Source organism: Macrobrachium nipponense, chromosome 39 (genome assembly GCF_015104395.2).
Source record: "Macrobrachium nipponense isolate FS-2020 chromosome 39, ASM1510439v2, whole genome shotgun sequence".
Taxonomy (NCBI): Eukaryota; Metazoa; Arthropoda; class Malacostraca; order Decapoda; family Palaemonidae; genus Macrobrachium; species Macrobrachium nipponense.
In genome coordinates this window covers 235,663-261,335 of record NC_061099.1, presented here as the reverse complement: position 1 = coordinate 261,335, position 25,673 = coordinate 235,663, and the positions used below count along the sequence as shown (strand labels likewise).

The 25,673-nt window shown below is 36.9% G+C and overlaps 1 protein-coding gene across 1 annotated transcript; it reads left to right on the top strand.

The window, feature by feature from the left end:
• Positions 1–1,991: 1,991 nt before the first annotated feature.
• On the top strand, positions 1,992–24,007 carry LOC135209930 (uncharacterized). The gene is made up of 24 exons (XM_064242664.1): positions 1,992–2,085; positions 2,969–3,089; positions 6,226–6,279; positions 6,727–6,824; positions 7,149–7,299; positions 7,540–7,746; positions 8,313–8,417; positions 8,968–9,147; positions 10,069–10,247; positions 10,617–10,789; positions 11,275–11,426; positions 11,538–11,625; positions 13,545–13,896; positions 14,342–14,581; positions 17,821–17,956; positions 20,065–20,174; positions 20,337–20,487; positions 20,651–20,857; positions 21,087–21,185; positions 21,514–21,693; positions 21,988–22,166; positions 22,373–22,545; positions 23,034–23,185; positions 23,479–24,007. Exons 2-24 carry the CDS (start codon positions 3,060–3,062, stop codon positions 23,617–23,619), a joined length of 3,537 nt encoding a protein of 1,178 aa, XP_064098734.1. The 5' UTR covers positions 1,992–2,085; positions 2,969–3,059; the 3' UTR covers positions 23,620–24,007.
• Positions 24,008–25,673: the final 1,666 nt, after the last annotated feature.

The window sequence follows — 25,673 nt, the reverse complement described above, 5'->3', positions numbered from 1 at the left end:
TCTTTTAATAAGTAAGGAAGACTAACCTAAATAAAGATACCCGACACTGCAACTAAAAAAGAATAGGCAATACCACGACAGTAATTCTACAGAGGAGCTCGACACGAAGATATTGCTTATTGATGAAATTCTTATGACTGAGCAGTGCAGAAAAGCGTGTATATAATTCAGTACAGGTGTTATGTAACGTCGACAGTAGACGCGTTCAATCCCAAACTGATTGCACGATGTTGCATCATGTTATACTAGTGTATAAGGATAATCAAGTACTGAATCTTCAAATACAGGCTTCGATCCTGTAAATTCTACCTCATGTTTGTTGGATATGATTCCTTCTTGTGGATTGAGCTCCGATGCTCATTGGATTCTATCATTACCTATATACTACGCTTTTATGTTTTTCTATACACTGAGTACACTCGCTGTTTAGTTAAGACCATGTCGTGTCAGCTAATCAAGTACAGATCAGAGAAAATCGTCTAATTTATCCGAAAATATCTAAAGTTTAAAACGACGAAAATGGGATGTCGTATATGAATTAAAATGACATCGTTCCTTTTCCACAGACATGAGTAAAAGAATCGTTCAATGTGAACATCCTAGCTATGCTAAATACCTAGCAGATAGTGCCACAAATTGGCGACGAAAATTGCTGCATCTCAGGGAAGTATTATGAATGTAAGCACCGAAAGTGTGCAATATAAATCAAAACCGGCTTAGCCTGGATAGTATTTAATTAGGGATTCACCTAGTTTAGACTCAACAGAATCTAAAATACCTCACTACAAACGCGTCGCTGGGTATCAAAGGTCTAGACAGCTTTAGTGTCGACTGTCGATGATGATCGTAAATCGGTGACTACATTATGGGAAACGTGGATAGGCAGCTTCGAGGTTGATCTGGGACCGGGAAAATAAATGAAAAGCAGCAGGCGGCTTTCTTAGTACTTCACTGGAAGTTTGGGAAGTCAACTACACTTTCGATCTAACAAATGATTCATTGCAGGGTACAATTGAAGGGGTCAAAAAATAGTGTTCCTCAAGCCAATAAATGCTTTGAACGTCATCAGCTCTCACAAGCATCACAGGCACCAGGTGAAACAATAGCTAGGCTAGACTTATTTTTCTGGACTTACTACCTACCTGAAATCATTTCCAGATCTTGGAAATCTTGAATTAGTACAGAGCTGAGGCTTAGCATTCGTATATTCAAAAATTTGATGAATCAATCCTACTCTGCAGTTTGTCGCCTAAAGTCACGAGGCAAAGGTGCCTTTTCAATTTAGCCTAATTGATTCGACCTACGACACACGCATGCACTATTTTGAACCTTCTTATTTTCACGGGAAAGTGGATTTGTCTCGTCCTATTTCAGATTTGACTATGATAACGAATCACAGTTCCATAACGTGAAATATATGGCCGAAAATTAACGGACGCCAATGCATAGAAACTGCAAGGATCCCAGCTGACATGTGTTTACATGATACGGCTGCAAGTGAGCCGATGCATTATGGGCAAAACAAATGCTTGTCAGCTTAGTCTCTTCCTAATTTATGCGTCTACTCCTATAATTAACAAATAATACGATTGAGTTTCAGTATCCAATAATGCAGTGTTTATGCAAAAGGAGTTGCACTTTTTGCTAGTCTGAAAACGGTATTCAAAGGTTTGTCGACAAGATTTCTTGAACGGAAACGGAGTCACCTTTATGCTACACCTTATCCTTTGGGCTATTGGTAACAGTAATAGACGCCAGTTTATCTCCTAACATTCCTGAATGTTTCAGCATTTAGTCATGCAGGCGAGGGAAACCGCAAAATATCGACATTGTGTAACATTGCCCATTTTGAAGATAAAAAGTCGGTATAGCATGATAAAAAGTGCGGCTTGTCGATTATGACAGCCGCACGCCATTCAGACTGATAATTGTTACGATATAATGTGTCTAGTCACAGCGTATGAGGTATATAATGCTAATTTTATTCGTGAATCTCATTCCTCCTGAAACCGACAGACATCGGGCCCCCTCCTCTCTCTGCGTCCATGCCCTAAGCGACAACACGAGAAACAAATTACTCGAATAGTAACTCGATCTCTGTGTCGCCATAACTTTTTCTGCCCTCGTCTGTGACACAAGTGATCGGTTGCTCCTTGCATTGTGATATGCCAGTGTTAATATTTGTGAAAGAACATTAAACGAAACTTGGTGAACACAGAACAGTTTAGTATATATATATATATAATATATGTATATATATATATATAATTATATATAATATATATCTCTATATATATCTATATATATATTGAAGAAGGAACACTACTACATAAATGAAGCAGAGATAACATTAGGTCTATTTTTCGAATAGTATCTCCATCCCTTTACGAACAATAATGGTTCTGGTGATCGTTGAAGTTTTAGTTTAAGCTTGCCTTATGCCAGCACGGGCTCTTGCTCGAGCGTAGCCCTAAGTAAAGAGGAGAACTTTATTTAAACATTGACGTTGACTCCACGGGGTCTGTTCCTCTGAATGTGAGAATACGAAATTCAAAATTATGCCGCTGAAAACCGGTTTACAAAGCGAATCAGGTCGTTTTTTGTTTCCCATTATCTCTTAGGCTTAGCTGGGGTCAAACGACAACGGTTTCCCTCAACTTTTTTTTTTTCAGACTTCTTGTATATAGGAAGTAGTCCTTTGTATAATGAGAACCATTGTTGATTGTAAAGGAGTGGGGAATATCATTTGAAATGTAACTTTTGATCTTGTTTTTTTATGTGGGCATTTTGCTTCAGTGTAATTTTTTAAAATCTTTCAATTATTTATATACTGTGTGTTATGTTCATATATACATTATACACGTATTTGCATATGTACATTATATGTACAAACAGATATATGTGTACAAACGCACCAACCTAAGCTACTATGAGCATATGTTGTATGGATTTTTTTTTTCTCTCTTAGCAACAGTCACGATGAGATGAAAGGCAGAATAGTTATCGAAACTTCGTCAAAATCTGTTGCCTTGTAGTCCTACCCATTTGTCAACTATAAGATGCCAGTGATTGCGAATACTGAAGCCAAGGTATGAATCTCTCTCTCTCTCTCTCTCTCTCTCTCTCTCTCTCTCTCTCTCTCTCTCTCTCTCTCTCTCTCTCAGCTTCACGATGTGTAATAATGGAACGTATCAATACGCATAATAATCTTGCTAACCATAACACTGATTAAATTCTTTTATGATACTTTTCAAATGATTTCGTTGCTAAGTAGTGAAGAAGTCCAATGGGTGAGTGAGAGCGAAGACTGAGTGAGAGCTGCCTGCTCTTTGCAGGATGTTTATAAAAAAAATGTGCCTAGCTAATCACACAATGTCTGCATCAGGTGACGAAGCCGGTCGGTTGCCAGTTTGCCGGTTAACGGCGTAATATTTCATTCAGGGATGTTGATTTTTTATGTTTATTTTGCGCTGTCTTATTGAAGATTTATCCATATGTGATATTGTGTGGTTTTTTTTTTCTTTTTATATATAAGTTGGTCGTTTTGCCACATGTTCGAGGTTGAAGAGTGTACTATAAGCCTACATTCGTAGAGACTATGATTTCTTGGTCACGGTTTGACGAATAAAAAAGAAAAAAAAAAGAAGCCTTGTTTTTCATGGGACTTATGCAACGAATTAGCCAGGCGAATATTTAACCTTAAATGTGTGAAATAAGAGGTACCTGGAAATTACTAAGATCCTATAGTACTTGATGAAGGCTTCTGTACAGTATTATAATATAATTTGCTTGTGCTGTTTTCAAAAGGCCTTGAAAAAGGTCATGATGAATAACGCTGCGCACACACACACACACATATATAGATATATATATATATATATATATATATATATATATATATATATCTATATATATATATATATATATATAGATATATATATATATATATATATATCTATATAAACTCTGTTAAAAATAGAAAAATGAGAATACATTAATTGTTACCTATGAATGGATTAAACAATTACGTACATAAATATGATAACAAGATACGTCCCCAAGATGCTTTTTAGTTTTCTGAAAAAAAAAAATATTGTGGCGGCTTTGTCTGTCCGTCTGCCATCTTTCCTTCCCGCACTTTTTCTGTTCGCCCCCAGATGTTTAAAACTACTGAGGCTAAAGGGCTGCAAATTGGTGTGTTGATTATTCACCCTCCAATCATCAAACATACCAAAATGCAGCTCTCTAAACCTCTGCAGTTTTTATTTATTTAAGGTTAAAGTTGGCCATGATCGTGCCTCTAGCGACGATACAGGCCCGTACCTAGAGTTTTTCATGGGGGGAGGGGGGGTTCGTTTTTCCCAAAACTGGGCCTTTTCTTCTCTAAATGTCATTGCATGTATAGATATATACAAGATCAAATACTTGAAAATTTTATTTTAGTTATATTAAGAAAAAAAATTGGGTATGCAGCCTATGCCCTTCTACCCGATTAGATGTTATTCAAAGGACTGACTTTGGTTAACAGAATTTTACTTATAATGTTGACGGTTTTCACTGAAATTCAAGAATACTTTTTCGGTTTTATCGATTGATTCATTTATTATGTTAACGATAACGTGCATATTACTTTATTTGTTGTTATGTTATATACTTTGACTTAGCAAAAAACAATAATTATTTATTACTTTGTAAGTACTGATCAATGAAAGGGATAGTCACAGAAAATATGGACTTCCACAAATTTGAGGGGTTCGTTCGATCCCCCACTCTCCTCGGTACGGGCCTGCGATATAGGATAGGCCACTACCGGGTAGTGGTTAAAGTTTCGTGGGCCGCCGCTCATACAACATTATACAGAGGTGCACCGAAAAATCTTCAGCGCCTTGTTTTACTTGTTTATTTAAACTTGCACACAAAGCAATTGCGAAATAACGGTCATTGTCCCGGCCGTTAAAACAAATTTGCTAGTCTGAGGTAACGTTCCCCTCGGTTGGATAAGCGTAGATCTAATTGTTTCGCAAGTCAACCGCGATTAGCTGTCATTCCCTGGAATGTTTTCGTCATTACTCAGATAATGACTGATAAATTAAATAGGCGTGTTGAATCTCGTGACGTCATTACTTTCAAAATCCTTCCACAATTAACTAGACCACTATAATTATGATAATCATCCCGTAATGATTTGCATTGCAAGCTCACCCAAAGCAAGGTGTTAATGTTGGCCGTTACTGGCCAGTAGCCATGGCCCGGTGGCCAGTGGCCAAACATTGATAGTGGCAATTTACTTATGAATGTATCTCCTGAGGATAATTTTATTTCTTTAAAAGTTTCACAATCTTGACGAAAGAAGTAAGGAAGTATCGAAAGAAAAATAAACGAAATTAACTATATATATTGCACATACATGTATGTATGTATGTGCGTACGTACTAGCGTTTATGTGTGCTGTCTATATGTGCAAAACACACTTATGTGTATATCTGCGTATTTATCCAGTACCAGAGAATTCACGTCTTTCATACCTTAAATAACAAACCCTTATAACTGAAAACAGTAATAGATCAACACAATTTATAATCATTTGGCCGACTAATTCAAAAATCTATCATCAAAAACGTCAACCGTTTGCGATAACCGTCACTGGATCAGATTAAGGAAAGCTTCGTCGCTGAATTATCTCCAGTTATCCTTCCTGATTAACAATCTGGTTATGGTTATCTCGTCTGCGCCGAGTGTTTGTTTCGTGGGACGAGCAAAGTGCTTTCGCTTCAAATGTAACTAGAAGAAGATAGTGAAGAGAAGAGAAAAAGAACGAAGAAGAAAAACGCGGGAAACTGACGAGTAGTACGTGTTGTGGCGGCGGGCAATATTTATCAACCTTGGACTATCTTTATCCTTATGATCGAGGAACAAAACAATTTCTCGTTGATTTGACAGGTAGTTTTCTATGGAAAATTAATAACAAGCAAAGAAAATAACATAGGATTAAGATCAAATAAAAAAAACTAACAGATACGTTTACAGCCGCTAGAAAGAAGTCCTATGTAGGCTACACGTACTATGTCAAAGAAAAATGCTTTTTTTTGTGGTAATCCGAGTCTCTTTTCCTTACGTTAATACTTTCAGTCCACCTTAACTACTTAGTGTTCTGTAATTTCTGTGAGCACACCCGCTTATCTTTTGGAGGCAGTTTTGCATACATGTTTATACTTTCTATTTCAGGCAGGCTCTCGTACCCAGCGAATTCCCACAATCACGGCTGCCGTGGATGTGGAGGTAATGTCCTAAGATTGATATGGCTTTTATAACTTGGCTATTTAGTTACTTAAAGACTGCAGACTTGATTTTAGATTTCATATATAATCAGTATCTGCTGTAGTTCTCAGGAATAATTATTATTAATATTTAATCAATTTCCTCCCGTACATCTGACGCACGGTCACCCTCTTACTGAGCCACTCGACTGACTTCCATTTGGTATATCTGCGTCTGTACATTTTCAGCAATTCTGTTCTTCTGTTTCTGTTATATTCTTAAATTCTTCAAATACATTTCTTCACAGGATGTCAGGACAACTCTGTAATTGTTGCACGTAGCTTGTTCTAAATGTCATCGCTATCTTTGTCGCTTTTAAATGTCAGTTACAGTAATACATTTCTTATGACCTCTCACTCCAACTTGAATTCTGATGACTTCATACATCTGTTGAATGTTCTCACTCAGGAACAAAATGGACACTGCAAATACGTGGACGATGTCGATGCTGGACACCCTGCGGAAGACATCTTGCTCATCAAAAGAGACATTAAAAACCCAACAACGTACGGTTAACTTTTTGTTACGTTTCCATTTGCTAAATCTCAGATATACAGACAAACATATAAGTTGTTGGACAAAAATCTTTCAGTTTTCAAAGGGGTAATGCTTATTTTAAAGACAAGTTTCGACATTTATTTTTCAAGGAAAAGGTAAAAATGGATCTCGCTTTCAGCATGTGAGACTAGTTTTGAGACATTCCACCGCGCAGAATACGTACAGTCATCAATTCGCGCCTATTAAAGAAAATGGGAATTAGGAAAAATATAGAAATGAATTCTCACTTTTCCCCGTTGTAATATGGATATTTATCTCTCCTCCTCGAACAGAGACAACGAAACACTTGTACACGTGCTGAAGGGGAACGTGGGCACCGGTGTGCTGGCTATGCCACAAGCCTTCATGAACGCTGGACTCTGGGTAGGCTTCGTCGGTGTGGCAGTGATGGGTATTGTCTGCATCGAATGTATGTTCATGTTGGTGAGTAAAAGTGCTCTCTCTCTCTCTCTCTCTCTCTCTGCCCTTTTCTGTATAATATACATAGAATTACCGAATAAGAGAAAGAGTAAAACAACTGCGAACCTATATTGAAAGGTAAGATGAAATTTTTGGTAGAATAAAAGGATTCCGTAGAAATAGAAATATTTCTACGGATAATAACAAGTTTAAACATTCAACAACTATGTGATACTTATATCTTCAACGCCTCCGTTCCAACAGCTCAGGTGTTCCAGAACATTGTGCAGGAGAGCAAGCGTCACTGCCTTGAGCTACGAGGATTCGGCCAAGGCGGCATTCGAATACGGTCCTGAGGGATGTCGGAAGTACGCCAACGCCGTAGGATACATCATCACGGCCTTCCTCATCATCACGCAGTTGGGATTCTGCTGCGTCTACTTCGTGTTTATCTCTCAGAACCTGAAGCAGGTCAGTTCGGTCTACGTAGAAGTCTTAAGCAAGTTCACTTCGGTCTAGAAGTTGTCATGTTCGTAAGCAGGTCAGTTTAGTCTAGAGGTTTGCGATGTTGTTGTCGTATGCTTCAGGTCAGGTTGAATTTCTTGCGAAGGCAATAAGTATACAACTTTCAGAATTGGTAAAAAGTCGAAAAAAATACGATGATTTCGTATTCAAAACTGGATCAATTTGGGCCTTTCAAATTTCGGGTACAGAGAGGTCACTACAAGTCTTTGTTTTCCTAAGACTTCAAGTATTAGGCCACATTGACTGAGAGGGTTTAGCTATAGTCTTGGCAAGATCAAATAATACAACAGCCTAAAGCCTTTCCTTCAGGCTTCTGTTCAGAAATAGCTAGGAATAATTTGTTATAAGAAAGTATAGCTATAATGTTAGGAATTGAATATTATCACTCAGGCTTCGTTGCTCAAGACTTTGTTCCATCCGTTAATAAAGGAATTTCAGGCTAAAAGTTTATACATTTTCTTATAATGACAAAATATTCTAGCTGTCATTTCAACACTTGGTTCTCAACACAGGCTCTCGACCACATCATTCCATCGGGAACGGGAATCAGCCAGCTGGAATTCATGGCGATCCTAATCGTCCCTATGCTGTTGGTCTGTTATGTCCCACATCTCAAAGTAAGTCAGTCTGTATTTCTCTCTTCACAGTAATAACGAATCTTAGACTAATAGGTGCACATTGTGGTCAATGATCATCTTGGTCATTTTTGTTAAGAATAAGATAACATTCTGGATGTTCTTAAAATTCCTTGGCTTTATTTCAACCTCAAAGCTAAAATGCGAGTTCTGGTATAACCACATATATGTATAATATATTTAATTCATATATCCTCCCTGTTCGTTAAGACGGCCACTCCAATAAAACTCAATGCATTGGGCCATAAAGTATTCATAGCTCAATCGGCCTAATGAGCAAAAAGTTGACAAGAAGAAGAAGAAGATATATGTATGCATGTATATATATATATATATATATATATATATATATATATTATATATATATAATGTATACATATATATGTATCTATATATATATATATATATATATATATATATATTAAAAAGGACTTGACTCCCAAAACCTGACATAGCTATGCAGTATCAAGCAAAGAGTCAACTTTGTAATTTCCACGAAAAAGAAACTAATGACAACGCTAACTAATTTCAGTACCTGGCACCGATATCATTGATAGCTGCCGTGATACAGACTACAGGACTAGCCATAACCTTTTACTACATGGTAAAGGATCTGCCGGAAGTAGAAGAGGCCGTTCCAGCCTTCAACAGCTGGGCCACTCTCCCACTCTATTTCGGATCCGCCATTTACGCTTTCGAAGGCATAGGTCTCGTAAGTATGGAGTTTCAGTTGCTTGTTGAAGTAGCCTAGTACGTAACGTTGTACTTGTAATGACTGGTTCACTTGTACTAGACGTCAAATGCGACGTCGAATTGATTAAAGTACTTTGATAATTAGATATCAGGGAATCACGTGAGATAATTCACTGGTTTACAAAAAAAAAAAAAAAAAAAAAAAATTGGTCTGAGGCAAGAATGGGGATGGGTGTTTTTTGCTAATTTGGGTGTGCTGAATTCAAATTTATGAATAGTTTTGCTCTATCACCTCTAGTTTTCTGGCTTTTAAATAGTCTCATTTTAGTATAAACAGAGAATATATGTGCACATTTCAAGAGTTGCAGCAGCTTATAACAGATAAAACAGGATAGATAACTAGAGGTGATGAGTTTTTTTTAAAAAACGGATTTCAAATTTGAATTCAGCACCCCCAAATTAGGTAAAAACGGGTATTTTTGAGCTTGCCTTAATTTCATTGTAAACCAGTGATATATTAAGGCTCTGAAGGTGAAGCAGAGCCTGGTATAAGACTAGTTAGGAAGTCATCTACTATTTTCTTCCCAGATTTTTTTTTTCAGAAATTAGAGACAGCTAGTTGGGATGCTGCGTAGAGAGAGAGAGAGAGAGAGAGGGGGGGGGATTAATTCCATGGTGTTTTTTTTTCTCCACTGAGTCTAAATAAATCCAGCACACATGTTACATTTTACTTCCCACGTATAACTGCGGGCACATTAAGTTTTTAGAACGGAGAAATAAAATGGCAAACGCACCGAAAATCACCTCAGAATTTTGTACTAATTAGGGAATTATATACGTAAATACCTACGTACATACGCGCGAAGCGTACTATCAACATGCGTAACATCTCAGTTCTACAAAAGATACTACCCTTCCACAAATGATACGATCATTTCAGGTACTTCCTCTGGAGAACAAGATGAAGACGCCCCAGAACTTCGGAGGGTTCAACGGCGTATTGAACACGGCCATGATGATCGTCGTCTTCTTATATGCAGCCGTAGGATTCTACGGATATCTGGAATTTGGAAACGAAGTCCAGGGTTCTATTACTCTAAATCTACCCAATGATCAAGTGTACGTAGATATCTAACTATTTGGCGTCCTGGTAAATTTAAGTCAAGTATATTACGTTGCTTTCATCTTAAGGGGCAGAAATGTTTGTTCCTAGTCTTCAGGGGCTCTGAGTAACTTCAAGAAAGCAAAAGCAACGTTAATTTTCTATTTGATTTTTCATTCTGATACCCTAGACTGGCGGATGGCCAGTTATGGTAATATTAGTAACTATAACTTTTCATACATAAAAAAAACAATAACTTTCATCACTATATAATAGAATAGATGTGACTGCAGGCGTGTATAGTACTACATGTTATTAAATAACAAATGACGCGGTATACTACGCTCAGAATCGATAGACATAGTATAACATTTTCCGTTTCTTAGGTTGGCCCAGTCTGTGAAAATCGCCATGGCAGTAGCAGTGTACCTCTCATACCCTCTGCAGATGTATGTTGTTTATGAAATCATGGCTCCGGTTGTGCGCCGACGTTTCGAAGGAGAAACGAAAAAGACCATCGCAGAATACGTGTGCAGGAGTCTGCTGGTTCTGTTGACTTGTTAGTACTGCTGTTTTTATGTCTTCACTGACGAAAATAATAAATTATAATAGAAAAACAAGACGGAAACAACGTTTAGGCTTTTCAATCGACATATCTAAATTGTGACTGAGTCTAGCGCAATGTTTTGTCATCCTGAGTTCCGGCTTGTGGCTTCACTCGTTCTCGGTGCAAACTTATTTATAGCTTTTTATCTAGCCACTTAACTCTCTCTCTCTCTCTCTCTCTCTCTCTCTCTCTCTCTCTCTCTCTCTCTCCTCTCTCTCTCTCCTCTTCTCTATCATATATATTATATATATATATATATATATATATATGTGTGTGACAAACACGTACACGCGATAAGCGAGAAACGGACAGATTAGTAAAATAGGAAAACTCTGTATAAACTTAAAGGCAATAAATACAGGAGTTTTGAATACACATAATTAACAACGAATGTATATGGTAAACACATCTAACCTTAACATTAATTAACCTTGCAGTTTCCTTGGCTGCTGCCATCCCTAACATCGGTCTATTCATCTCCCTGGTGGGGGCGGTGAGCAGCTCAGCCCTGGCGCTGATCTTCCCTCCAATCATTGACGTCGTGACCTACTGGCCGGATACAGGCAAATACAACTGGAGGATTATCAAGGTAACCCAACAGCGGTTCCTGGGAAATGCTTATAAATATCATATTTGAAAACTAACAATTTTACCACATCAATTACTCTATCTTGCATTTTCTTTATTTTTCCTTTTACAGGGGGCACTCATCTGTCTGTTCGGCCTAACGGGTTTCGCGACGGGGACTGTCACGAGTGTTCAGTCTATCGTCGATTTTTTCAAAAACGAACAATAAATGATTCCTCCACGGGAGCTGAAGAGTTCATAATTATCTTATCTAACAATGTTTTGGAAGCACCAATCTCTTATCGGACTACGACGATAACAGAGATAGAATAGGCATATTGAAACAATGAATTATTAGACTCATAGTTAATGAGATATCGGCACAAGGATATGCATGCGGGTGAATTGGTAAATAAGCCAGTCAACAATTGAAAAGCAATTGATTTGACAGAACCTCTCCAGCATCAACTATCAGTAGAATTAAATCCTCATAGCCAAGGTGCCCTTTTTTGTCAGATATAATAATTCAAATATATCATATTCAACATAGTATTATATTAAACATTAATTTATACTATACATTAATGGTTGATTCAGAAAAAGATTATTTTTTTCAGTAGGATTAGGTTTTTATTATTATTAGTAATATCTTGAAAATCTTACAATAGTAACAGGCCATGTTAAAGAAATTAATGTTGACAAATCTACTCTCGGTAATAAAGTATATTGAATTTAATGGACTTTAAGACCGTCACATTATCATTTCAACATTATCTTTATATATATATATATATATATATATATATATCATATATATATATTATATATTATATATATATACATATAGTATATATATATATATATTATATTATATAATATATATATATATATATAATATATAATATAAATAAATATATATTTTACATAATTGTAGCATTTAAAACTTGACAGATTTTATTTTTTAAAAACTAAGGGACTGCCCTTTTTCTCTTCCTCGGGGAGTAAACCTACAAACTACTTAGTTGTTCTCCTTCTTCTTGTATGGGGCGGTAGGAGAGGTCTATTGAAGAGCCTAAGAAGGTCTGGAAAAGGTGTTTTGCCTCAGGAATTTTAGGGTAGGATATTCATGATTTATTTCTTGGAAGGAAAATGTAAGAAAGAAATAATGTGCATGTAAAACAGTACAGAAAATCTATTTCAAAGAAAATGTAGAGTATTTATTTCAATTTCCATTGGTGAAACAAGGATCTATTTGACCGTAGATTTTAGCACATTTTAATTTCTTTGGTGTACACTGAATTTAGGCTGTTTCTGTTCTGTCATTTTGTGTTTCCACTTATAACTGAGAATATATGAACGTGTTTAATGTGTGTCCTTTTTATTTGATCCTTGTCATTAGTAAGAGTAGTACTAAGTATGAGTATTAATTACGAAGACCACTTCACGTTAAGTTAGGAATATAATGTTTACAACTTATGTACGAGGGGAAAATCTTGCTCGCATCCCGAGTAAGCAGGAGGTCGGATTATGCCTTGTTCCTCTTGAGCTCCTGCCCTTCTGAAAGTCTGTGCTCGCCCCTGAGTGGCCAGCGAACAATTTCAGCGTAGAGTGGTGTGTGTGGCCAAGAAAGTGTCGTCAACTTTTAGTGCCTAGTCTGCAGTCTTCCATGCTAACACGTGTGTTCTATTTATTTATTTTTTATTTTATTTTAGGGGCTGGCCACTTACTTGCCGGGCACTATCCACTAAAAGTGGCCGGATGTGTGGGCACCCTATGATATGAGTTAGTTATAAGAAATCATGAAGCTTCTGCAGAAATGGATCCAACAGTTTTTTGCGTTTTACCTAGGGTGGCCAGACGTCCTGCTTTAAGCAGGACAGTCCTGTTTTTGAGCATTCTGTCTTCTGTCCTGCTTTGCCTTAAGAAGGACAATAATAATGTCCTGCTTTTTGTGTCTGTCTAAAAAATCAGAGATGTCATTCTGCTGAATGTTGAAGTGAGATTTGGTTGACTATTTCTCGCTTTATTGAATACCCTAAAGAAATGCCAAAATGAAAGACTACATTTAACCATAAATGGACCACGGAATTTGGATTTATTTCTAAAAGCAGAAAAGGTGATTATTATGCACTTTGCACAGTATGCCATTGTGATATGGATATCGGTGGCACGGGAAAAATTGCAATTGAACGACATGCTGCCTCAGATGAACATAAAACTAACACTCGTAGTGCTGGCACATCATCAGTGTTATCATATTTCTGGTCATCTCGATCATCTCAAGATGATAAAATAATGGCTGCAGAATTGTGTAAAGTGTATCATGCTGTGAAGCATCATCAATCATACAGAAGTGTTGATTGTGGAGTAAAAGATGACAAAGAAATTTATAGTGACTCATTGATAGTGAAGGGAGTAACATGTGGGAAAACTAAAACAAAAGCTTTGTGTGAAAATATTCTAGCACCGTATTCTGTAGAAACACATTTGGAGTAAATGCAAGTGTTAACTATGGAAAACACAACAGTGTTTATCAGAAAATTAAAATGGCTCAAAAGAACGTTATTGCTGCAAACTGTCTGGCTAATATTTTGCACAATACAACAAAATTTGCTACAGCCAAAATGGATATTGATGTTGAAAATATTGTGCTAAAAGTTTACAGCTATTTTAGCATTTCAGCTAAAAGAACAGCACAGTTGAAGGAATTCTGTGAATTTGTGGAGGATGAGGTTGCCAATTGCAATCTATTGCAGCATGTTGTGACTAGATGGCGTTCTCTCTTGCCAGCTATTGATAGAATACTTAAGTGTTGGGAAGTCCTAAAAAGTTATTTCCAGAGCATATAGGTGAAGAGGAGTGCCCTAAAGTACTATGGAAGTGCTTTGGAGATGAAGGAAATACCTGTGAATCCTCTGAGATCTATTTCTTCCTTAGGCACACTCTTAAATTGTTCTCAGACACAATTGAAAGACTAGAAGCCAAGACATTCAGCATAACTTCAGTATTCAAGTTAATGTCTGAACTGAAAAGCAAACTTGATAGAAGAGCAAATGATCGTTTTTTTCACTTTGCAGTAAACAACAAGCTTAGGCAACTTACACCCGATTTGTCGACGAAATATAAAACAGACTTCATTGCTTTCTATGAAAGAGCTATAAAGTACTTAAGTGAAAGGTATGACTTCTCTGAAGACAACTTTCATAACAAAGTGTCAAAATTAAGTCTAACAAGAGCAATACCTTTTGAAGAATTCTGTGACACAGTCAAGGCTTGTAACATTCAAGAAATAGACATGAATTATATAAAGAGTGTGGGATTGTGGAGGCTATTATCAATACTCCTGAGATGAAAGATAGCAACAGTGAGGAACGTTATCTCAAGCGATTCAGTAAATGTGAGGTCCCTTTAACAAATCTGAAGAAGGTAGTGCTTATATTTTCTCTTTTCCATGTAGCAATGCTCACACAGAACGGGTTTTCTCAATGATGACTTCAGCTTGGACAAATGAGAGAAATCGTCTGCAAGTGGACTCGGTCAAAGCAGAGCTCCAAATTTGTAACAACTTTACAGAAGAATGCCCTGCTATGTACAAAAACTTTTTGGCAAATAGAAACCTCTTAAATATGGCAATCAAAGGGGCAAAGTACAAACGTTAGATTGATAATTCAGTAACTCGTTTATTTAGATTCTAAAATAATGTTAATTTTTTTACCCAAGTTATTTTTATTTTTCTTATTATTATTACGTACTAAATTGTCCCTCATTAATAATTGAGCATTAATTAATTTCAGTTCCTTATTCTTATACTATTTGACAAATAAACGCTCATTTATATATACATATATATATATATATATATATATAGTATATATATATATATATATATATATATATATATATATATATATATATATATATATATCATTTTATATTTCAACCCCTCAATAATCATGTTAAATTTAGGTAAAAAATTGGTGTTGGCAAAAAAAAAAAAAATCATTGTCCTTCTTTTTGGGAATTTTCAAGTGGCCACCCTAGTTTTACCTAGTGAATGCTTGCAAAAACCATGTAATTTTGTGACATGAATTCTTTAAAAAAAAAAATGTCAGTAATAGGCTCTAGCTGTAACCTATTAATAAAACGATTCTCCATAACCTGGTTAGATAATGCAAAGTGTAGATATGAAAGATTGAAATTAAACGCGTAATCAAACACTATTCTATAGATTACGTAACTGATTACCATGGATAAGCCTAAAACATAGATCGTGACTCACACCGAAGGAAGATGATATTTTATTCACTGTTTAATGGTTTAATCCTACATTTCTCAGCCACGGGGCAGGGAAATTTAACTCTTAATTCAACCCAGATGATATACATAGAAGTGTCGTACTTCTTGCTAATAGGTTCAACAAAATTGATACCACCATATACATATAAAAGTTATACTCAGCATTCGGAATTGCAAATGAAGACCAGCAATAACAAGTGACAACTATCTAGGACAGTAATTAATCTAGGCATAAGCATTTAAAGCAAGACAGCACAAGACTCCTAAACAAATGTAAACGCAAAACTGATTTGCCCAGGGCCCACTTCCGCCCATCCCTCACTATTGTATTACGTAGTACATAGGATTCTCTCTCTGGTGTCCACTTACCAGTGCTGGATGAAAATTACAGTGTTGTGGTTCCTCCAAACATCCGGTGGATTGGTTTTTGTTTGACTTTACAAAGGAAAATTCAAATGGTTTAGTGTGGCCTAGTCGGTTCCTCGAAAATGGATTTATTCAGTCATCGATCCTCGTCTCGTGTTGTTTTTGTTAGATTCAGTCAGGTCTTTCGCAACTGACAATAACTGGACGGACTGTTGTTTGTCACAAGAATGGTGATCATAATTATAAGACTAATGATACTGATAATGATTAACTGGTACTGACGTATTGTGCCCTTTTTATTGACAAGCTGTTCTGTAGCATATTGTCTTTGCTAAGATAAATGGCAAAGAAGAAAGTGGTTAGGCCTATGTTGCATGGGAGTGAGAGCGCAACCGTCATCTCTTTAGCTATTAAACTTTTGGCTGGAAAAATTGCCCGTACCCGTTCCTGTCAAAGCCTGCGTTTTATTATTTGAAAGCCACGAGTTTATAGATTTATTTAGTAGAGACGAATATAAAAGTTGTACTGCCAACGTAGTTATCCCATGTATGGAAAGAATATGTTACGGCAGGTTAGCCTAGGAAAATTTTAAAATCGAACTGATGATTAACTCGCATGGTAATTTGATGAACAGTTTTGCTATGTACGGAGATGTGATAGTTCTAGGAAATCACCAAAATGTAGCTGCAAGTCGGCAGGAGGAAATTAATTTTTTACACAAATATATTCGTCGAGCAAAATCATGTTATCCATATTACAGAGTTAAAACTACAAGATAAGAAAATTCTCCCTCTCCCAACCCAGCAGGCTACACCTACCAAGGTCTAATACAGACCATGACATCTACTATGACTAAATGACTCATTGGACATTCCTCTCCTGGTACAGGGTATCATAAGTCACTTCTGAGCGAATTTGTTCTTCATGCAAGAACATTAGGGCATACTTGGAGGCTAGACGCAGAAGGCTGAAAACATACCAATGTCTTGAATCTTATGGTTCGAACACATAACTTGTCCATCGGTTACGATGAGCTCTAGGCCCTGAGTTCAGTATCACGAAAGATACTAAGAGAACAAAGCTTATGTCATATTAAATAAATTGCTCGAGATAAACAATGAAAACTACAAAAGGCGGACTGAGGCTAACACTATCCATGTCCAGAGAGCACTAGGGACAAAATGGTCACTCAACATAGATCTATGAACTGCATAATTTCATACTAGTACTCGTTTCCATCACAGTGAGACTGGAGAACAGACTTGCTGGTTGAAGGCCGTTCCGGTTTACACCAGGAGTCAGAGCCCGTGATGGTATAAGGCCAGTTCAGCCTACAATATTGTTGCTTCTGATGTATACGCAAGAAAGGGCTGTGTTCTAACGATACTTTAAACTGCCCTGCCAGCTTTTCAGTCATAAACATCTCTTTATAAGTATTTTTATTTTTCTCTATTTACATTTCATTCTGTTTTCCACTTTCTCCCACTCATTCTGTTGTGTGAAAGCTTTTCTTCCGCTTTGAGGAAACAAGAGAGAGAGAATCAGAGACAATCAATAATACTGAAACTGCCGGTTCACTCGTTTGGCGAAAATGTCAACCACTGTACAATGCGGAAGATTTAACGTAAAGGGAAAAATACCTTTAGTCTTACATTATCCAACTCTGCCCAGAAGATAAGGACATGAGGCTACCAGAGGATTATTAGTTGGAGTTTTATTTTAATGTTTTTAGCTCGAGAGTTTTAACTGTGAATTTGGGTGTCCTTTATACCGCCAGTAGATATGGCGGAGGCTCTTCCTCTTCCTGGTCCGAGCCACTTGGATGAGGAGAGAAGACCTTTAATATCACCTGCGTTTTGCTGCGACGACGGGACTTGCCGTGTGTGTCAGGTTGTATATCTCGTGTGTTTCTGTCTATAAGACCAGTCTGTATGGAATATTAATGTTAGCGAGACGTATACTTTATCTAGCACAGATTTGTTGTTATCCAATGCTTGCACGCTTTTCTAAACATGTTTGCGGGCACATTTGTCTCCTTGAAAATAGGTCCAAACTTCCATCCCGTAAACGTTTTGGACCTATAATTGCACAGGTTTACTGGCAATATTTCATGCGTAGGCCTACGTATGAAAGTATCTTATCAAAACTTTGTTCATTTGACGTGGTCTTGTAAACTTACATTTCATTTTTATGGCTTTTTTTTTTAACGATGGAATTTACTTTCTGTACAGCCCGAGGAATATCACAGCATCTAAATATTACTATACAATTAAGCAGCAAAGGTACGAATGGAGTTTAATTTGAACGGCCGGCAATTTCTAATCCAGTTCGAGTTTGAGCCACCGAGCTCATACGTCATCCCTGTTATGTTGGTCATAGGTCAATGGGCCAGGCGATGATATGTCTTTCCAAATGCCGATCGTATTAGTTATACGAGATTATCTCGGGCTTCTATTATCTATAGATTCATCACGATTATATCAGGCTCGGTGGTTTAAATCTTCACTGCGTCCACTAGTGCCAGGTGTTGCAGAAAGCTTAGATTGCTGGATGCCATCGGGGTACTACCTGGATCTTCTTTTACTGTGCTCAAGTTTCTGCTCATTAGAATGTCTTGATACATTATTTGGAAGTTATATTCAAAGTTAGTGGTTTCAATACTGACGGAAACTTGGAACAGCCCTAATAGGCTCACAATTCATCTGGAACTCTTACTTTCAAATGAGGTGTTCATATAATTGGTTGCATGGAATTAATTTTTGTCAATCTAACGTGATCCAGAGGATTATAGTGCAAAATTCAGTGTTACTAGCTCACTAAGCAATAAGGTTTAGAACCTAATTAAAAAAAAGAAACTAAATATTTTATTGAGCATAACAAGAAAAAATAGAAATTGTCGAGAAACGCGCTTGTGAAATTAACTTAATAGGTGCATTTGTTGGTGTCTTATATTTTACATTTATTTCGATAAAGACTTTGATTTCGGCTATGAGGCTAAATAAAATTAATTAAGCCGATTGAAATAAATTAGTGAAATGACTACCAAGAAGAGTGAAAACAAGGTAAGAAAAGAGTTTTAATATTTAGCATTTATAGCTATCTTTTATTTTGAAAATTTATGATTTATTCTTCCTCTATGGTTAATGTTGCAGAAATTTGATTTGAAAACTTGTGCTTCTTTGTGCTTGTCCGCTAGTTAATGATTTTTAAGCACTGATTTTTAGCGAAATGTGTGAATTCGTACTACTACCTATCATCTATGTTTACGACAGTGGTATTCTGGAATGATGAGCTGCTGTGTTTTAAGTAGCCAAAGTTACTTTTGTACTTAGGCCTATTTTTTTGTTGATAAAAGACTCTACTATAACCATTGAGTGGTTTGTGGGTGAAATCAGTTTTAAGTTTTCGTTCGTAACTGAAGTTTCGTTAGAATTAGCATTTAATTTAACTTTTGAAGCCATAGTAAGAATGGATGTTTACTTGACAAATACTGACAGGTACAGAGTTGAAAATTTAGTAGTCAATCGTCAATAGCTTTTTGGCCACATAGTTGAAGCCTGCAAAAATAACTAAGTTTCCACTCAGGACTGTATTGAAGCCTCATTGTTGGGTAAATCTGAAGTTTGCTGGAGGCAAACACACTGTGCTCTCTATGAAGGTTTGGCGTTGACTCCAGACATCACTAATTCCACCCTCTCGTCTGCCCTTTTAGATAGGCCTAGACAAAAACACCTACCCTAGAGGAACTGAATTTTTAGGTATTACTTTGGTTTCAAAGACAACCAGAAGCTTTAGATCGTACCTTCAGTTATTAGGAGAGTTCAAGAAAACCTGTACATTTTATCAGTACATTTTCTACTTTCACGTGTTAACAAGACCCACTGAATGAATAAATGCTCATGTCATTGCTATTCAGCTCATTGACATTGTGATGACTTTCACATGCCCATTGTTCAGTGATGGATAACCTTCTGACTGCTCTGTATATACTAACACAGGCCAGAAGGGGGATTACAGAGATAAGCGATGATACCAGCAGCACAGAACAGTTGCCGGAAGGCCCAGAAAACTGGGAGGTAATCGTCAGGGAAACTGTACACCCAACCACGTGAGTATTCCCCCAGTTTATTCGTTGTTCTGATTTGCCCGAGATAGATAGCTATTGTACCAAGTACCAGTAAGCCTCTGGTTAAAATTTTGCGGTAGTAAAGATAGTTAACTCCAACTTTGTTTCAAGTTTAATTTTTTTTTTTTTTAACTTTTTCGTCAGGGACAACGAGACGCTGATCCACTTCCTGAAATGCAACGTTGGCACTGGTATCCTAGCCATGCCCGAGGCCTTCATGAATTCTGGCCTGTGGGTAGGCTTTGCGGGGATTCCCATAATGGGTGCAATATGCGTGCATTGTATGTTCAGACTGGTAAGACCTAATTTAGCTAAAAAGTTTCATTAAAATGTTAAGTTTTCTGTTTAAAATCTATTTTTCTGTAACTTAAGGTCTTTTACCTAGAATCTGTACTGTACAATTCCTCCTCTCCAGCGTGAATTTAGTTCTGTTAAAATTCCTGATTTCTTTCTACCAGGTACATTGTTCAAGGGAGCTCTGCAGGAGGAAGGGAGTACCTACGTTAAGTTTCGAGGAGACTGGCAGAGCCGCCTGTGAGTTCGGGCCAGAGGGAGCCAAGAAATTTGCCAATGTTATGTATTATCTCATCAGATCATTCCTATGCCTAACTCAGCTAGGTTTCTGTTGTGTTTATTTCGTCTTCATCGCCCAGAATTTGAAGCAGGTAAGTAAACTTATTATTGTTTATGCATCGCTTAAGAGATTACTTTTGAACTGACTGAAAAGTCTAGCCCACCAGCTGTTAAATTTGTGGACAAACTTAACAAATGGCATCTAGCTTGTGGAATTTCAGTAATATCGCTTATATTTACTAATCTTAAATTGTTAATGTTGCTGTTTACTGTCGAAGTCTAAATTTATGGTGCAACAGTAAAGAAATAATCTGTTCTCAGGCAGTTGATAGCATGATAACCACGGGCGTCAGCGAGTTGGGATTCATGGGAGCGTCGATCATACCAGTCCTCCTAGTTTGCTTTGTCCCAAATCTCAAGGTATAGTGTGGTTTGTGAAAAGTGTTCTGTGATTTAATTTGCAATTTTAAAGAAGCCTGCTAAGTTGGTTGGTGCTTAGATAATTGGAAAAAAGACCATTCTAGCGTATATTTTGTAAGTTTAATAACTGAATAGCATTATTTTACAAGGTTCCTGAATGTGGCATTCATTACTTGAGATGATAATTAATATTTAATTGTCTTTGCCCTGAAATTTGATGGCATATGATCTAATGCGTAGGTACCATTATTCCCTCACAAGTGCCCTTGCAATGTAAGATCATCTAGAACCTTCATATTTTGCAGTATCCTGATCTCTTATTTTTCAGTACTTGGCGCCCTTTTCCCTGATAGCGGGCATAGTTCAGGCTGCTGGGTTGGTGATCATCCTCTATTATTCCGTGAGATATTTGCCAGAAGTCACAGAGCAAGTTCCTTGGTTCAACAGCTGGGAAACATTGCCGCTCTATTTTGGATCGGCGATCTATGCTTTCGAAGGCATAGGTCTAGTAAGTATAAAAATTACTGAAGCTCCAAACTAGGACAGAAGTAAAGTGTGACTAGTGTATAAGAATAATGAGTATTTTAGCATTATTGCATAAATTTTGAGTTTTCCCGAGGCCATTCTTACACGAATATTTCTAAGAACAAAACTTTAGTTGGAAGGTGTTTGTATACGATACCCAGTGCTACAGTTTCCCTAGAGAAAACTATAATCAGGTTAGCCAGATTTTGCATCCTAGACATAGTGCATATGTTTCCACGCCTCTTTGAGTGTTCACACAGAATAAAATCTTTTCCAGGTCTTGCCACTGGAGAACAAGATGAAGAACCCGAGTCATCTGCTGGGATACTGCGGAGTTCTGTCTACGGCTACGCTGATCGTCATTTGTCTCTACGCTTCCATTGGGTTTTATGGATACCTGTATTACGGCAACAGTGTCCTAGGATCGATTTCTTTGAATCTTCCTCAAGATGAAGGGTATGTGGGTTTAATGGACACGCCTGTTTGCAATATGTTTAAGTAATACCCGAGTAATTTAGTTTTGTATCTTTTTAATCTGGTTTGTGTGTTGTGTGATAGGAGGATTTTCCTCGTCTGATAATAGAATTGAGTGTATATCCTGAAGTTTTAATTGACTGAAGGAGAACCAGAGAAATATAGTAAAAATCTAACTTCTTCGTCAGGCTGGCTCAAGCGGTCAAGATAACTATGGCCATCGCCGTCTATCTGACATACCCACTGCAGATCTACGTGGTCTTTGAAATGTTTCAGCCAATTATTGACGATAGATTTTCTTCTTACGCCTCCAAAATTATCGTGGACTATTGCGCTAGGAGTGTCATCATTTTGATTACATGTAAGTAAACTTTATCAAAGTTTCGGAATGGTTACTCCCATTAGAGCAAGTTATCTTTTAATACTTGCTAACACCTTTTGCCTGACCAAAGTGTTTAATCGCCTATTTACAGAGTACTCTCTTCTGTTTAGTAGTAAGACAGTCAAATTTCCTGTTAGTTATTCAAACCGAATGGATTATAGTATATATATGCCTAGGGTGGTTTAAATATCAATCGGTGATCGTGCCGGCAACCACTTGGGGTGGAAATTTGTCAAAATATCTTCCAGTATTGTGTATACTTAGTTTGGGAGTTGAATCGTATTGTATTTGCTCTAAAGTCATGTTTTGATATTTTTTAGCGCCTTCTGCATTCCTTTTTGTAATGTACTAACCTGTATAAATAAGCATTTACAAATGCTGCTGTGACTGGAATGGGAATCAGGTACTCTTATTTTGAAATATTGTTACTACGTAAAGACTTTTAGACAAACATTCACATTTTCCAGTCGGCCTAGCAGCAGCCATTCCGAACATAGGCCTATTCATTTCGTTGGTTGGTGCGTTGAGCAGTTCCACGCTCTCTCTCATCTTCCCTCCCATTATCGAGATACTCACCTTCTGGGAAGATAAGGGACGCTATTATTGGAGGATAATCAAGGTAAATGGATGAGTGATAAAATGAAAATAAGGTTGATGATGAAAATAGTTTTTTATGAAATTGGAAAAGTGCTTGATCGTTTTGGTGAAATGTTTTTGATTATGTAAATTTAGTTTGTGTTTACGAATATGGAACTTATTTACACTTCCATTGACATTTTAATTCACGAAATTTATGCTTCACTCGTGTAGAGTTCTAAATCTTTGTTTTAAAAAATTTACCGTTAAATCCACTGTCAATATGTGCGTCTTAGTGTTAAAACAGTTCTAAAATCTTTTTCATGTACTCCACAGTGCGTCCTAATCTGCCTCTTTGGACTGCTCGGATTCTTGGCGGGAACAGCTACTAGTATCAAAGGAATCATCATTTTCTTCTCCGGCGGAGATGAAGAAGTTCGCCAATTCATGAGCGGGAATTGGCACAAAACGTGGTGACGAAAGTTTGAGTCGAACAAGTCTTGCCGAACCATTTGCTTTTTAGCTTTTTAGTCTTCGAAAGAGTGTGGTGTTGTGGGTTTTATTAGATTTTGTATTCGGTAGAACGCTTCCTAGACCAATTGAGAGAAGGTCTTTTTAAAAATTTTTTTAGAATCTTAGTCCAAACTCTCAGCTCTTAGTCATGTCTTTAGAATATGTAATTGCGAATTATATTTTAGTGGTTTTAGTAATTTTTTATGTTTTATGGTTTTATGATATTTTGCAAGATCTGCATTAAAATGTCGATCGTTTTTCCTCTGGTGTGTAAATATGGTTCGATGAGAGTAAGAATCCAGTAAATTATTGGCCGTATAATGGATTAATTAAAATAAAATGTTTTGGTGTCCTCACTTGTTTCTCTGAAGTTATTTTTGTTTTAAAAAGGGTCTTAATTATACGCATTGCAAATGCATGCACGCAACCTTCTAATGTCCTGGCAGTGTTGTGCTTTCGTCAAACCGAGCAGAGTTGACTGGAAGGAAGCTCGCTGTTAACCTTTTTTAATTACTTCATATTAATGTTGTAGTACAATTATACTCCAAACTCATGTTTTTCCTAAAATTATTCCTGAAGCTTATGATTTTATTTTAGTTTTCTGTGAAGACTCTAAGAGATTAAAAGAAAACGGCCTTAGAGCACGCACGAAACTGTTTATCTTGCGATGTGAAATTTACTGTTAAAAATGTATATAAATCTGAAACTGCAATTTTGTAAACACTCAATAGCGCCGGTACCAAAGGGTGCGATGTACAGACATAAGAGTTCAAAGGTAAATAACAGTTTAGTTACTGAATAAATATTACTCTAAATTCTTGTTCAAGAGGTAAAACTGCTTTGGGAAAAACGGCAACTGCCATAATGTAGTAAGTCTACCCTCGGTTGATAAGATAAGCAGTATTGAAATAAAGCGATATAAACACGAGGAAAAAATTAAAACTACGGTCATGTAGATGAAAAAATTAAAATTACTGCAAGTGCAGTCTTTGTTCGTGCCAAAGTACTGTTTCTCTCCTAAAATAAAATTTATTACAAAAATATTCAGTCTTTTCTGTGAGACTACAGAGATTACCTACTTTACTATAATAAAGCATGCTTTGTTTAAGGGTAGTATGAGGCATGTGCCGAGCCTTGCGGAGATGTCTGCTTACCTAAGTTGATTTGCGAATTGTTTTTGGGTGTATTGAAAATAAAAAAACTATGACCTCGAGGAATAAATATCACAATAAAAAGTGTTTTTAAACTGAAGTGCCGAGATATGTTCAAACTTATCTCCGTCGCTGATAAGAGGTCATTAAAAACCAATTTGAAGTAGCCAGTGTTTTCCTCTAGTTACAAAGTTTGTTACATATCGCCTATATTCTTTTATCTAATTCGGGAAGTGACAGGATATATTGTCTGATGGATCTCTGTTGCTGTATCTTTTCAGACACTTTTGTTTTCGAAGTCTGCATGCTGCTTCAATCATTTCTACTGGAACATGTATAGTAGTAATTAGTAATATTTCTTATTTCTTTGGCCAGAAGTCTCTCCCACGAATAAATCTCCTAATATCTATCTTATCATAAGTACCGTGACTGGCAGAAGCACTAGACGGGGACACACACGCACGCACAAACACCCTCCCCAGCCATCTTAACAGTTAACCTCCAGCAGCACTTGCGTAATAGTACTACTACGTGGTGGCACGGGCTCTTGTTCAAGGGCAATAAGTACAACTAATAAATCAAAAGTTATTATAAGCCTTATCTCTGCACCCCACCGTCTAGTTTTCTCGGGGTCTCCTCTTGCATGTGCGCATTGTTCCTTTCACCTGAACTCTGACCCACATTGGGTCCGGTTTTGGTTTTAGTTAATCAAAACTTTTGCCCGAAGTAATTTAGTAATAAGTTAACTAGAACAAATATTTATTCCCTTTCATGAGCCCTCGCTTCTTTTAATGGTTTTCAGTTAGGTATTAAGTTTATATATTATGTAAAAGTTTAGTGATAGTAATTACGGTTTAGGTGAAACCC

Coding starts and splice junctions, on each gene's coding strand:
- LOC135209930 (XM_064242664.1), top strand. CDS start 3,060: ATGCCAGTGATTGCGAATACTGAAGCCAAG. Junction 20,858..21,086: donor TCGCCCAGAATTTGAAGCAG/GTAAGTAAACTT, acceptor ATCTGTTCTCAG/GCAGTTGATAGCATGATAAC. Junction 22,546..23,033: donor TGTCATCATTTTGATTACAT/GTAAGTAAACTT, acceptor CACATTTTCCAG/TCGGCCTAGCAGCAGCCATT.